A 15000-nucleotide genomic window follows, 5' to 3' on the forward strand; every position below is an offset into this window, starting at 1 on the left:
TTGCTACTTGTTTGTGATATATTGGCACGATATAATTCGCTGAAAGTGTTTGATTGAAATTCAAACTTTTCTGGACGACAAATTGCTTTGAAACTTGTGACTAAATTGAAGAATTATATCAGAAATTTGGACTGAAGACTATTACTAAACTAAAGGCCATCACAAAAGTACTTAACATAAAGAAAGTATATTATTATACACAGGAGAAGAGTTTGAAAGCTTCGTTTATTGGTACTGAAATCGTATCTTTTGAAGGCAAAAGACAACCGAGAGAGTGCTACAAGAAGACATCGAGTGGTATGAAGCAAAGTTAAATGGATGTGCTGCATCCACTGGTTCTGCTGACCATAAAGCCTACTAAAAGGAAGGAATACAGAAATAAGAGGAAATGTAGTCTGGCAAATAAATTACTGAGTGAGATTCAGGAATGTGTGAAAACGATACAGATGATGAACATGACAACGGAAACTTAATCTTCCTCAACCTTAGAAGATTTATCCACTCCTGATGACTGCCAGAAGGGAAACGGAAATACACCACGGAAATAATGCAACAAATTTTACTGATGCTTTTTTTTCTCAAGTAGTAGGTCTTGACAGCAGATTGATTCCTTTAGATACTACCATTTTCCACAAGAAAAGGCAGGCAACTATTGGTAAAAGAGATGACACTCTAGCTTCATTGAAGATAACCAATATGAATAAAAACATGTCATAACCTCAGGGAATTAACAAAAGTGATTGATTTTTATGAGGATATAAATGATGAGGTCCGTTTTCAGTGGCCAATTAACTTTAATGCTATTGACGGGTAAGCATTCATGAACTACTGAACAGACATGCAAAATTATTTTGTCTTGAGTCCTTAAAAGAATTAAAAAAACATAATATTGTCTAGGATATTTGTGCCAGTTGGTGTTAGGTGGTTAGGTTATATGTGTTCATCATTACATGTTTGTATATCACTTGATGTTGTATTTGATAAATTATGAAGTATTGAAAATGCTGATTTGCCATCCAAGACAAAAGTTGGCTTGAAAGACAATTTGATTAGATGCTTGGGGGCATTGTAAAAGAACCCTACTCTTATCAAAGGTATCTTCGAGTTCTCCAAGATCCATTTCTTTTGCTGGCGAAAAGCTGTCATTAGTACAGAGCCGACAATATTTCAGACAGCATTTGGGGCATCTCAAATGTGTTCAGAAGTAGGGATCAGATTAGGGTTTGACAAATCCTACTTTGCATCCATCAGTAGATATCTGCATAACACAGATGTCATTTTCATGCCACTCTCTCACGATGCTGACAGCATACATGAGGTATTTGGTATGCTGAAAATGGAATCGGAAAAAGCTGGATATACAAACCAGCCAAACCCGAAGGATCGAATTTGGTACAATTTTTACTATGAGAAGTTGTGGAACCTCACCACAGAAAAGTTTTTGAATGTCCCAGTTTTTTCGGAAAGAGTGTTTAGTTCTCCTTTGTTCCATTATATATGGGATATCAAATACATGGTAATTGCGGATAGGGGAATATAGTACATGTGAGAAGTTGTTGCATATTATAGATATTGCCAATAAAAAATACGTTTCTAGTTTGTAATATACTTTCACCATGTGTAATATTATGCTTAATTGTAGAAAAAATAATCTTAAAAACTCGAATTATACTATACACGATTAAATAAATCAACTTAATCTGAATACATCGTTAAGTATTACTGCTTAAATGACGATGAGAATACAGAAAACGGGAATTTCACCCCAGACTAATCTAATTATTTAATAATTTTTTTCGTATCTTTGAATAAAAAGTGCAATAGGTAAATATTGATAAAAACAAATAAAAATGGTATCACTAGTCATGAAAAAATAAATGGAGCCTACTTCTGAACAGTCCCCGTGAATTTGAATGATTTTTCAAAAATCACCAATTATTGAAATACCCTAATGTGCATGTGACAAGTTATTTACATGGGTTGAGAGGAAGATGGAAAGAGTGACCTTGGTGGGAGGCCTCACTCAGATAACCAAAGAAAACGATTGAAATAGTATGGTAAACTAATCATAATATGTTTTATATTTTTACATAATGTTCCATAAATAAATAATAAAATGATTGCTAGCAGGGCCCATCAATGCCTCCCCTGGTATAAGCAAATCCCACTCTTATGTAATAAATTATTAATAATGAAAGTCAAGTAATATATCGTATCATATCCGACCTCTATTCTGAAAGATCTCGTACAGTATCTGGAAGAAAGAAAACTCAATTCCACCAGAACTGAGCCATGACGCAGTATGCGCGTCCTCGGATTTGACGCGAGCGCTGCGATGACGCAGTATACGCGTCATCGTGTCGAAGGGGTTAAAAGTATATCATATCATCAGGTGGAAGACACATTTAGATTTTTAACTAAATACAAGAGTTGCTCATGTGATTCTTGCTGACACGTGTTTCTAGACAATCTTTTTTATTTTGAGTTGATGTGAATGGGTTCGATGTTGTTCTTGCAGCATGGGTTTTACGACTTTTGCTTTTCAGATGTGGCTGAAAAGGTCCACAGCCTGGAAGAGAGACTTCTTTGCAAATAGCCTGTGACAAAACTCTACCCAGTATCCTAGTTTATAATTCAATATCTATTAGGTTTATAGACTCCCATCAGTTACTTTACTTAATGGAATATTGTCTTATTCTGTTAATTAGTTCTTGATATGGTAATTTTTGTTGGTTAAAAGCATTTATAATTGGTTCTGCTATTACTTAGGGAATTAATGCTGGTATTAAATCATGTTACTGTCTTTTATTGATTTCTTATATTGCTGTTGTGACATTGAAGATCTCTGATGGAGATGTTGCGTCCCACTCATAACTATAACAGTTTGTCACATTTGGACCAAACTAGATGAGTTATAGGTTATGGAATTCTGAATCCTGAATTCTAAAGAGAATAACTGAATGCATCAGGCTACAGATCAAAGTAAAAGTATTGTGAACTATTGATTAATGGGTATATCTCCTTTAAACCAGACTTGAATAGTAAATTTCTTGTTTGGCAAAGATATGACCCAAAAATGAAGAGGGGTGGGAGAAAGTCTGCAGTGCCTTCGGGTAACCTGTTAAAGACGGATGATGTGATATCACGTCATGTGGCGGCAGCACGTACCGCCAGGGATGTGATATCACATCATGGCTTTTCATTTGGCCAGCCAGCGTGCATACACAGCAGGTAATCACAGCTTCAGTGGGGGAATAGGCCAAAGGGGTAGGCCCACACATTTTGTCAAGATGGCCAAAACTGCCCGGGTGTTAATGGATTAATGCTATTTCCCTGAGTCACATTACTGATATATCCTTTGGAATAAATATAATATCTTGATTGATGTAAAACTTACAATAGAAGATATATTCATTCAACCTTTGTCAGGCATAATACAAATTAGCAAATACTTTTTCATTCTTGGTACATTAGAGATGTTTAGAAATTCTGTTGTATCATTTAAGAGTAGTACATAAAGAGCAAAATATTATAGATCTCTTCTTTTTTTTCTTTTTTTTTTTTCTTATGTACATGTCATTTAGTAGGTTTGATTCACAAAACTAATGTATATCTAAATTTGTCAGTAATGACTTCAAATGTCTCAAGGATGTTTTCAGCAGCTTCAGAGTTTTTGGGATGTGTAAAAAAGAAAATAGATAAATTAATAACTCTTCTGTCATTATGTAATCTGAATACGAGCTACATATTTGAACAGATACCCCCATGATGTTTTTTCCTTATTTGACTTGCATGTTGAGTATTTTCCCCAAGTCCAAGAATGGCAGGGACTTCCCCTTAAGGTAGTAAATTTTTATTTTTATTTTCATTTTTCCTTCTTTTAACCCGTTAACGCTGGTCGACAAGATATCACATCAAGTGGTGGCATTACTTGCCTCCGGGGACGAGATATTTTGTCATGGCTTTTCGTATGAACGGGTGATCAGGCACATAACAGTCAGCCACGGTCAGAGTGGGTGAAATACCACTTGAAATACCCCAGCATATAGACCAATTTGAACCAAAAACACCCCACCATTAACGGGTTAAGTTTGCATTTGCTTACGGAGTGTTTTTCTTTTTTTCTCTTTTATTTAATCTGTTTGGTTTGGAATTCATACTTTTTTGGAATGTTTTTTGTGAAGTACCCCATGTGCAGAGACAAGTAATGGACTCCAAGCTCAGGAAGGTAACTGATTTGTTTGCATTTTCACTAAAAGCTATTAATCAGTTTCCGTACGTCAGTCTTTCCATTCACTCATTAGGTTGGTTTGTATTGGTCATGTTCATGTCCTTTCAGGCATTAAAGGATATTGCTTCCATGATGTTAAGAGTAAATAAGTGGATAGAATGCACAATTTCTTCAGTTGTAAAAGGCAGACACTGACTGTCTCTTCTCACAGGCTCAGACTCTTCCTCTGCCACTAACAACAACAATGGAAGCAACAGCCCCAGCCAGCAGAATTCCTCTGCCAACCTTCCAACTCCCACTACCCCTCCTGTGCATTCTAACACATCCAGTGCCAATGCCAGTACTGGAAATCAAGACAACACCAATGACCCAGACATAGGCACTGGCAGCAAACAGAACAGAGATCCGAACACAGACACTTCCTCTTCATCCAATAAGGGAAACAAAAACTCCACAAACTCCTCCTCCTATAACCCTCTAGTTCCCAAAGCTCCCTCAGACACAGTCAATGCCTCCTATTCCCCCAATGCCTTCCCAGGTTATCCTTCCATGCCCTACCCAGGCTCCCATTCTGCCCTGGATGCCTCGGACAGCAGCAAAGGGATAGTAACGGACGGAGAGCCAGATACTTTAGCTCACACATCTGGGAGAGGTAGAGTTGGTATGCATGGAGGTTTAGTGTAAATGCCTGTGTTGCACTTGCACTGCGGAACTGTGTTGCACGTGTCCCTGTTTCAACAAGGCCTTCTAGGCACTTTTTTAAGTTACTGTTGATACCTCTGTATGATTTTTAACTGCATTCTGGCTTTGTTATCTTTCTTGTTTCTTCTCCTTTTGGAATGATCTGTGTGACCATGTTGATAGATAGTCCAGCTAAAAAATAAACATATGGTGTAAGTTTTTTAAATGTCACTGCATGTAAATGATGTGTGAAATGATATGATGTGCTTTTCTTCTGCCTAAATGGTGTTTATATATATTATGTGGGTCTCTCTGTCAGAAATGGCAGACTCTAATGTGAAATACAAGGAACTAGACATTCTTCAGAGCGAGTCAATTACATATGGTGGACTTGTTTCGTAAAGCTTAACAATCTGCGTAAGGTGTCTGCGTGTTTGTAGTTGTGTTTGTTTCATCAATTTTGTTATGGCTGTAAGATCACTCCCAATTGCTCTATACTGATGTGTTAGCAGTCTTATTTTTATCTAATCATGTCTTTTTTTTTTACTTTTCTTTTTTTCTCTATTTAATTGATAACAAAATATAAGAAGGAAGAAAAGTTTTCTATCACATTGACATATCCTGACATTGTCACTTTCATATTGATTTTAGAGAACTAATATTTTTTATTTTATTTAAGTTAATTGCTCATTGCAAAGAGAATTCTATATGGAAGTGACCTCTTGGTATATGTAATGGTGAAATACAAATCGTCTGTGTATGATATGTTAATACTGTAAATACTGGTATGTTTTTATTATATTTCTTTATATTGTGTATATCACTTATAGATGTGCTTTTTGTGCAAGTTTCACTATTTCCAGCACCAATAGTGATTCGTCAAACATGATATTCATAGCAGATTTGACAGGAATGATCTTTTGGTATTTCTATTCTTTTTGCTAACTCTTTCCATTATGTGTGAAGTGTATATATATAAATTAGAATCGATAGGTGTTTTGATTAAATAATCCTTTACATTAAATGAAAAATGTATAGTAATGCATGGATAGGCCTATGTAGACATGTTTTTTTTATATATATAAATATATAATTCAATGCCTCTCTCTCTCTCTCTTTCTCTCTCTCTCTCTCTCTCTCTCTCTCTCTCTCTCTCTCTCTCTCTCTCTCTCTCTCTCTCTCTCTCTCTCTCTCTCTCTCTCTCTCTCTCTCTCTCTCTCTCTCTCTCCCTCCCCCTCCCCCCCCCCCCCCCCCCCCCCCCTCCCCCCTCCCTCCCTCCCTCTCTCTCCCTCCCTCCCTCCCTCCCTCCCTCCCTCCCTCCCCCCCCCTCCCTCCCTCCCTCCCTCCCTCCCTCCCTCCCTCCTCCCCCTCCTTCTCTTCCTTCTTTAATTCTTTTTTTTTTTTTCTCTTTTTTTTTCTTTCTTTCTTTCTCTTTTATAATTCAATGCCTCTCATCCAATCTCTCTCTCTCTCTCTCTCTCTCTCTCTCTCTCTCTCTCTCTCTCTCTCTCTCTCTCTCTCTCTCTCTCTCTCTCTCTCTCTCTCTCTCTCTCTCTCTCTCTCTCAAAATATGCTTAGCACCCATTTCCTCCATATTGATATTTTATATATTTTCAAAATGTCTTTTGTTTGATTTTGATTCTGATTTTTATTTTATATATTATATATATATATATATATATATATATATATATATATTTTTTTTTTTTTTTTTTTTTTTTTTTTTTTTTTTTTTTTTAAGTATAGTCCAGGCCAGCTATCATCAGTTGATTAACATTAAATGCATTTCATTCAGTATTTAAAGCACTACAACTCCCCCCTCCCCCTCCATTGTAGATGAAGATGGAGGTTCGAGCGTAGGCGTTGTGGTTGGTGTGGTGTTCCTCATGGCTTTGGTTCTAGGCATTGGAGGCTGGATTGCCTACGCGTACTTTTTCCCACACTCATCTTCGGGTCAGATCCTCATTCGGGTAAGTCCCACAGGTTGGCCTGTATATTGGTTTTTATTATTGTTATTAACTGATTCATTTGATATTCCTGTTGGTTCAGAGGTTTACCATAATAATTATGATCATATAAGGTATACCCACTTCACCATTAGATATATCATATACTGAATGCCTGCATATTGAGTGTTACAGTAAGAAAAAAGAAAGGATTTTTTATCTGTTTGTGGAATACTGTATTTGCTCTTCATTTTCATTATCAATACTATGAACAAATTTTAAAAAATAAGTTAAGTGAATATAGTTTGATGTAACGACAGTTACATCTATTAACCCTTTCCCGACGGGGCACGCGCTACGCGAAAACCCCTATGCCGGGCCATTGCAATATTGCATTGGAAACGTCACACTGGCACGACGCCCCGGCATTGGGTATTTTCCTGTGTCACAAGGGTGTGACGCACTGTTGTCATAGGGTTAACTACGGGTGACAAGATATCATGGCTAGTGGTTTTTGGGCCAGACGCCATGGACGAGTTATTTTATCCAGGCTGGCGCACCAGGTGAGCGGGTGCACAGCACTCGCACGCGGCAAGTATGGCCAAGAATCTCGATGCATTAGGCTTATGCGTTTGAATATCCCGACATTTTGGCCATTTAGAGCCAAAATAGCCCCATTGGGAACGGTTTACCCAATTGTGCTATCACATCATGGGAATACTTTGCTCCTGAAAGATGACATCCTCCCATGGGATCTCTCCCTCTGAATACACATTTTACATAGTATATATGTATATACTCATTACACTTGTTTTCTATAGATACATTGTTCTTGACTCGTCAAAAAAAAAAAAAATATATATATATATATATATAAAATACAAAAAACACCTCTCAGCATCCTGTAAAATCGGGCAGGTGTAGAGCACTCTGAGAAGCATAGCTTGGTATCATGCAGGGAGATCTAGCACTTGGAGGCTGCATGCGCTTATTATCTTCACAGAGGGAGCAGCATCCGGCAAATAATCGGCCCGGTGCGAATGGGTTTAGTGCGAAATATAGATAATAACACACTTCCTTTGACTTTGTTGCTGGAATTTCATTCTGATGGTATGTTCACCAAGGTAGTCTGACTTATCAGAATTTTCCACTCTCTTTCAGTATCGGCCCAGTACTTGGTCATGGAAGAGGGGAGAAGCCAGATACACAGCCGCAGCCATTCACAGCATCCATATGTGAAGGACAAGTCAACATTCACACACAAACACTCAACAGCAAGTTTATAAGGGAATTTGGAAATGGCTACAAGTGGAGTCCTATTTGTGCTCCTTGGAAGCTTTCGATCTGCTTATTTACACACTGACATCGACTTGAATGACAGTGGAACCTGAAGTTTACAGGAATGTCCAGTCAATTTAACATGTTACTACCTCTTAGATGGTATGGGAACAATGTCTTTAAGTGTCAGTCTTTGTTTCTCTTTAATTCACTCGTTTCTCTGGTAATGGCGTCTTTTTCCACATGTACTGCTAAAACTTGGTGATATTTACAAATAAGATCAATTGATGGTATTGGGACTCTATATTTATGGGTCTTTTAGTTTTTTGAGGATTCAGCTTTTATCTTTGTGTTGGGATTTTTTTTTTTTTCCCTTCACTTATTCTTTTGTTGTTTTAAGATTTTTTAATTGTCAGTCTCAAAGCATTTTAGAGGATTTTAAGATACTTCTGTTATAAATTTCATGGTTCTTAAATTGTCAAGTCATAGATTTAGGACTTCATTTAGAGATTCAAACTTCAAACATGTGAATATGTTTGTAAGTTTAAAGTGAGGAGGCTGTTTTTTATCATCATTATAATCTATGCTATTATTATTATTACTATTACCATCATAGTGATTATTATTATTATTTTTATTTTATTTAATTTTCATGTTTAAATAAGGACTTTCTTCTACAAATATAATTTTTTTTTTTCTTGCTATGGAGTTGTTAGTTTGGAGGAAGCTATTAATGATAATCAGTCAGTGGACTCGAGAAACCTGAAAGAAATCTCATATTTCCGTCTTTTGAAGTGCCTTGCCTTGTATACAATCTTCATATTTGTCTGTCATGAATGTTGAAATTGCTGTGGTGGTGTTCTTTGGTCACATTCATGAAGGCTGTTTTTGGTGTAATATTTTATACATTTTTGATGTTTTCATAATGGGAAAATAAGATAATGAGAAGACAAGAGTAATGAAATAGCAGCTCTTTACAGCTCATGCTGAAGTAAATGAAATTTGCTGTTAATCTTTGATGCATAATGTTTATGTGGTGCTTTGTCTGAGCTTTTAGTATATATTTTTTGTTAATTGACTTATTGATATATATTTTGCATGTAATGCAGTGAACACATCTTAAAAGTTGAGATAACACTCTGTGCCAGATATTATTGAGCTCTTTGGAATGTTTAACTTGTAATCAAAATGCTTTCCTATGGAGTGCCTTTTCTAGGATAAGGAACATAATATTGATTGCATCCTCTTTTAATTCACCATCCCTCAATTCCACTGTGAGCTGGAGTGGAAAGAAGAACATGGGAAACAAAATTATAGTGTGTTGTAACCTTAAGCTTGAGGGCTCTTGAGCACTGGTACGATTGTTCACAATGAACGTAAATTTTGAAATGGTTAAGTGATGGGAATGGAATGTTTAAGACCACTTGTTCATCTTCTGGTATTATTTTTCTTTTTATGCGAGTGATATTTCTGGCATCCACCTCGATGAGAATTTTATTGGTTTAGTAGTGTCCTTCATGCTGTGATGGAGACTGATTGCTTTTCAGTCGACAGGCATTGTTCAATATTATAAAGGATGCCAGACCCATGCAAATTTTTTATTGAATGTATAATTACATTAGTTATTGACAACAGATCTGATAGTTCTAAAATTTAAATATACTGTGAATATTATATTATGGTACAGCATTTACCCTTTAAGTTTTGTAACTTCTTGAGAAATAAAAAACATGTTAAAAGACCGAAGAAAGAGGAATTCAACAATACTGAAAGTGAAAGGAAACAAATTATGGTAGCTTAAGTTACCAAAGCACAATAGAATGCAATACGAATATCATATTTCAGAGAGCAAGAAAGTGTAGAATAGCATCATGCACTTTTCATAATTGTACATACCATGCTTTAGATATTTTCAGTTTTAAGTTGTCACTGCATGTGCCATTTAGAGACAGGCTGTAATGTAGTCTTGCAAGAAAAGGAAAATCTTGATTCCATAAATATCATTGTGTATATATGCCTTTTTTTTTTTTCTTTTTGGTATGTACAATTGAGGGTACTTGGATCTGTTGATATTGGTTATGTCGATGATTTTGAATGCTTAGGTCCTCTTTTGTTGCAAGTGTTCCTGGTGTGAACTTGCATTATCAGGCTCAAAGTAGTTTTTTTTGTGGATTGTCATCCTTCTTAACATGATACCCTAATTGTGTTGATGAAATATGTACTGTGTGAAACTTCTAGATTGAAAGAAAAAACAGTAATGGTATTTTTTTCCCATCCAATTTAATTTTATATTTGATCTTACAAGTAAACGGGGATGGTTATTGAACATGTTTGGTTCCCAGTATTTTTGTACTAGAAGTCCATTAGGGTTGTTATCATGAATAATATGATAATAATAATAATGATTATTATTTATTATGATTTTATATCATTTTGATTTATTCTTTATCTTATATATATATATATATATATATATATATATATATATATATATATATATATATATATATATATATATATATATATATACACAGTGCTTTATTACCCCCCTCTCTCTCAATCAGCAAGGACAGAATTGTATCCAGATTTGTGATATATGTAGAAATTGGATCCTTTTCTGAGAGGTAAAGTGTCAATCTCAACAGACATAGCAGGAACAGCACTGTAGGGTAAGGAAAATCTGCAAGTTGGAGTAGTGGGTGTGTGCTACCCAAGATATTTTGTATTTATTTTTATGTATAGAATCAAGTGCTACCTGGTTTTCACATGAAAAAAAGATCTGACAATACTTAGATATGGACAGTAAAATGGTAATTGAGGTACTGCAAAGGTAAGATTGCAGTGCAGGTAGAGGTTGTAACTATTTGTTCCACATTTTGTCTTGTTTAGAGACACTGGATGAAACTGTCTAATTTTGGCTCCAGTCAAAACCTCGGAAGCAAATTTGAATATCGGAAAGCAAGCAAGGAGTCTTGTTTGTGTGAAATTGTCCCCCCCCCTATTTTCTTGCCTTTTTGAGTTTATGAATATTGGAAAGCAGATTAGTGTGTTGAAGAATTAGTCCCATATCTTTGGATTTTTTTGTTCCAATTTTCCTTGAATTTTGATGTGAATTGTATATTTCTTCTTCTTTCTGCGATGCAGTTTCTACTGTATTGGTGTACAAGTGCTAGTTTTTTTTATGCAATTGGCTAAACAAGAGCTGTTGAGTTAATTCTGGTTATTATTTGCTGATACAACATCTTTGTTATGTGTGTGTCTAATAGTAAGTTGGTAACAGCTTTAAGAGTTTAGCAGTGATGAATTATTACTAACTTCTCTGTTCATTGGTTGTTACATGGAATCAAGTAACAGATTGTTTCATTGCCATTGCTTATAATCTAAATGGTGTATTTGAGTATACTTAATGTTATGAGGTTTTAAATATCCTTAGTGACATTTTTTTTTTATTATTATAATTCTTGCCAATGTTGTGATTGGGATTCAGTAACAATATACTATGTATGCATACTGTAAAGAATAATAAAGCATCTGTGTAGATAAACTCCACTGTATATTGCAATAGTTTAAGTAATCTAGTTTAAAATATTACAGCAGCTTAACATGATCTGGCACTCAAGACATCTCTAAAACGCTCACCAATAACTGCTGCTCATTATAGCAACTGTTGATGTATAAGTTCAAAGAATTGAACTTACAGATGTAAATTTTATTGATAAAATACTAATAGAGATTAACATTAGCTACTATGCAAATACCACACCTAAGGGCTTCCTTTGTCTTCCTGCAATATATACTTCTGTGATACAACACAATACCATATCATTAACTGTCTTGCCTTGTTGAGTAGTTGGGACTGGAGAAGGTAGGGAACAGGTGTGTTTGCGTGTAGGTTCAACTACCATTTTAGCAAGTGTTTTATTTCTTGAGATTGTGACAAGATGCCGTTCTTGGAAGATTTGCAGTGCCTTGGAAATGTGAATTATTTCTGCTAATGGTTTTTAGCGACAGATCTAAATTTTCAAGTAGGTAATGATTAAACGTTTTTCCTTCGCAAAGTCGTCTTTTGGCACCAGTGTTTTGGTAGGGACCTAAGTACACCTGTAACTGACCAACTGCCATTTTTCCGTCCCCTTTTGTTCTTTGTATATACTCCATATGCCTAAATAGAAAAAAGATGTGGATATAATGAGATATTGCAACAAATTAAGAATGCAATATATACTGCTTATGTAGTTTTGAAGAAAGAATACTGTCAACAAGAAGTATAGTTATGTACAGTTTTGAGCTGAATATTATCTTCACACAACATTGTTTTATTGTCATACGTATAATTTGTGGTCTTGATATTTGATTGTGATTTACAATCAATTAAGGATATACATGATTTAAACTAGGTCACCAGTAAACTTAATAAAACAAGTGTTAATGATATGAGTAGTCCCTTTCTTTTTATTAGCATCATCACTTGTACATGCTAACATTGTGGTCAGCAAGCATAATTATGCAGTAATATGTAACACTAAAAGTCACTTACAGTAGTAATTTGTAACTTCAAAAGCGAGTGCGAGGTGGAAAAATATTACAATAGATGAATTATACTGTGTGCTAGAGATGATGTTTCAGCTTTGTGTTCATTTGATAATAGAGATGTAATACTTTTGATGGTTTTCTTCCGAGGCAAGGCAATTTGTCTAGTGTAATGTTAATAGGTAATTTTAATATTTAAAATGAGACTTGTCCGAAAATGCATGTGATGGAAAGTGCAATGGAAGGAGAGCATTGGCGTAATTGATATTAGTTTTGGATTATTATGTGTTATATCTTGCGTTTTTTTTGTTTGTTTGTTTTTCTATATATAGTGTTGCCTTGCTTTGAGATTGTACTGAGATGCTTCTTTGATATCTGTAGCATAATTCTGCAGTCTGTCTAGAATTTTGTGCAAGCAACTTAAAACAGAAAACTAATTGAGATTAGAAAGAAAATACATCTTGATAATAGATTTGTAAGAAAAAGGCAAAGTTTGTGGTAAAACTGCAGGAAAAATAACCTGGATGGCACCATGCTAGAGGTAATGGTAGAAAATTAAGGCATTACATATGTACATATTTTCATATCCAGCACCATTTCTGTTTACCCTACTTCTGTGGGCTATAGATGATGTATGTATGTAACCAGAAACATAGCTCAAAGGATCTGAAGTCTTGGTACAGCTGCTCATACTAATATTTTTTAATTTATCTTTGTTCCCCCTTCTTAATAATAATTATGTTGGTTATTGCTCTTTGTTTTAATTTTTACTTGTTCTTTTTCAAATTCTTATTTTTTGTTATGATTGGGATTAGTGTCATTATTATTTTTTTTATTAGTATTTGTATGGATTAATTAATGATTATTGGATCATTTTCTGCTTTATTGATTATGATAATTATGACCCGTGATATTATAATATATGTAATGTTTTCATTTACAATATTTTAAGTTTATCATATTATCACTGCAATAATACAGCAATTATATTCTGTTACTATTAACATCATCAGTGTTGATTTTGATGCTGAGAAAAATGTCTTATTTATGCAATATGAAATTAATTCTACAATTGCATCAAATTATTAGGCATACATGGGTAGTCAGTCCTTAGCTTCAGAGCTGAAACCTGTCTGAACTCCAAACACTAGCCTTTTTCACATGTATTGTCACAAATTATGTTCATTGATGCAACCTGTTGACACCAATAAATATAACCCACATATCCTTAGTCTTTTTCCTCTTCCTTTTCCCCACATTTCCTACACAGAGCTATTTATTTGCATCTTATCCCTTTAACCCTTTCCCGACGGGGCACTCGCTACACGAAGACCCCTATGCCGGGCGATTGCAATACTGCATTGTAATCGTCACACTGGCATGACACCCCGGCATCGAGAGTTTGGCTGTGTCACACGAGTGTGACGCACCGTCGTCATAGGGTTAATAAAGGATAAAACCTCATGTGACAGCAGTGGTTGTGGTGTATAATAATTATATGAAATTTAACTTGCAACTTGTTATAAATCTGCTTCTATCATAGAAAAGAAAATCTGAGTTTGTTTTTAAGGTGAATGACTGCATTATTATGCTGGCATTAAGAAACATATGGAAATATGAATGAAAGGCAATGAAGAGTCAAAGTTAGCTGATAAAGTTTACTACTTGTCATACAGAATAATTGTAAAGAAAAAACTATTAAATATGAAATTTAGATTTTCCTGTTATTAGGTTGAGGATTTAATTTCTCTATCATTGACCAGCAATGCTGTTTATGCATATACTTGCAGAAAAATTTTGTTTAAAGAACAAAAAATGACTATTATCTCCCTTCTATGGGGAAGGATTGTACTTGATATTGATAAGATAAATAAATGTATACACAAAAAAAAAAAAGATGGATAAGCAAAAAGATTGTCTAGAATATATGTATGTATATATATATATATATATATATATAATTATATATATTATATATATATATATATATATTATATATATATATTATATATATATATATATATATATATATTATATATATATATATATATATATTATATATATATATATATAATATATATATATATATATATATATATATATATTATAATATATATATATATATATATATATGTATATATATATGTAATATGTATGTATTTATGTGTATATATATGTATATATATATGTGTATATATGTATATATATATGTATGTATATATATGTATATATATATATATATATGTATATGTATATATTTATATATATATGTATATGTATATATATATTTATATATATATGTATATATATATATATGTATATATATATATATAT

At 34.2% G+C, this 15000-nt stretch overlaps 1 protein-coding gene across 6 annotated transcripts in view; it reads left to right on the top strand.

The window, feature by feature from the left end:
* Positions 1-13891, top strand: part of l(1)G0289 (plexin domain containing lethal (1) G0289) — a 38650-nt gene extending 24759 nt beyond the window's left edge. For 4 of the 6 annotated variants that reach the window (XM_086551100.1, XM_086551154.1, XM_086551198.1 and 1 more), the window contains 3 exons: positions 4443-4883; positions 6749-6882; positions 8020-13891. In XM_086551100.1, coding sequence (XP_086407226.1) covers positions 4443-4883; positions 6749-6882; positions 8020-8097 — 653 coding nt within the window. In that variant the 3' untranslated portion in view covers positions 8098-13891. The remainder of the gene's footprint in view (positions 1-4442; positions 4884-6748; positions 6883-8019) is intronic. The other 2 variants (XM_086551241.1, XM_086551304.1) reach the window with 1 other exon arrangement.
* Positions 13892-15000: the final 1109 nt, after the last annotated feature.

Source organism: Penaeus japonicus, unplaced genomic scaffold (genome assembly GCF_977035675.1).
Source record: "Penaeus japonicus unplaced genomic scaffold, GWHDUDI00000001_assembly GWHDUDI00000001, whole genome shotgun sequence".
Classification (NCBI taxonomy): domain Eukaryota; kingdom Metazoa; phylum Arthropoda; class Malacostraca; order Decapoda; family Penaeidae; genus Penaeus; species Penaeus japonicus.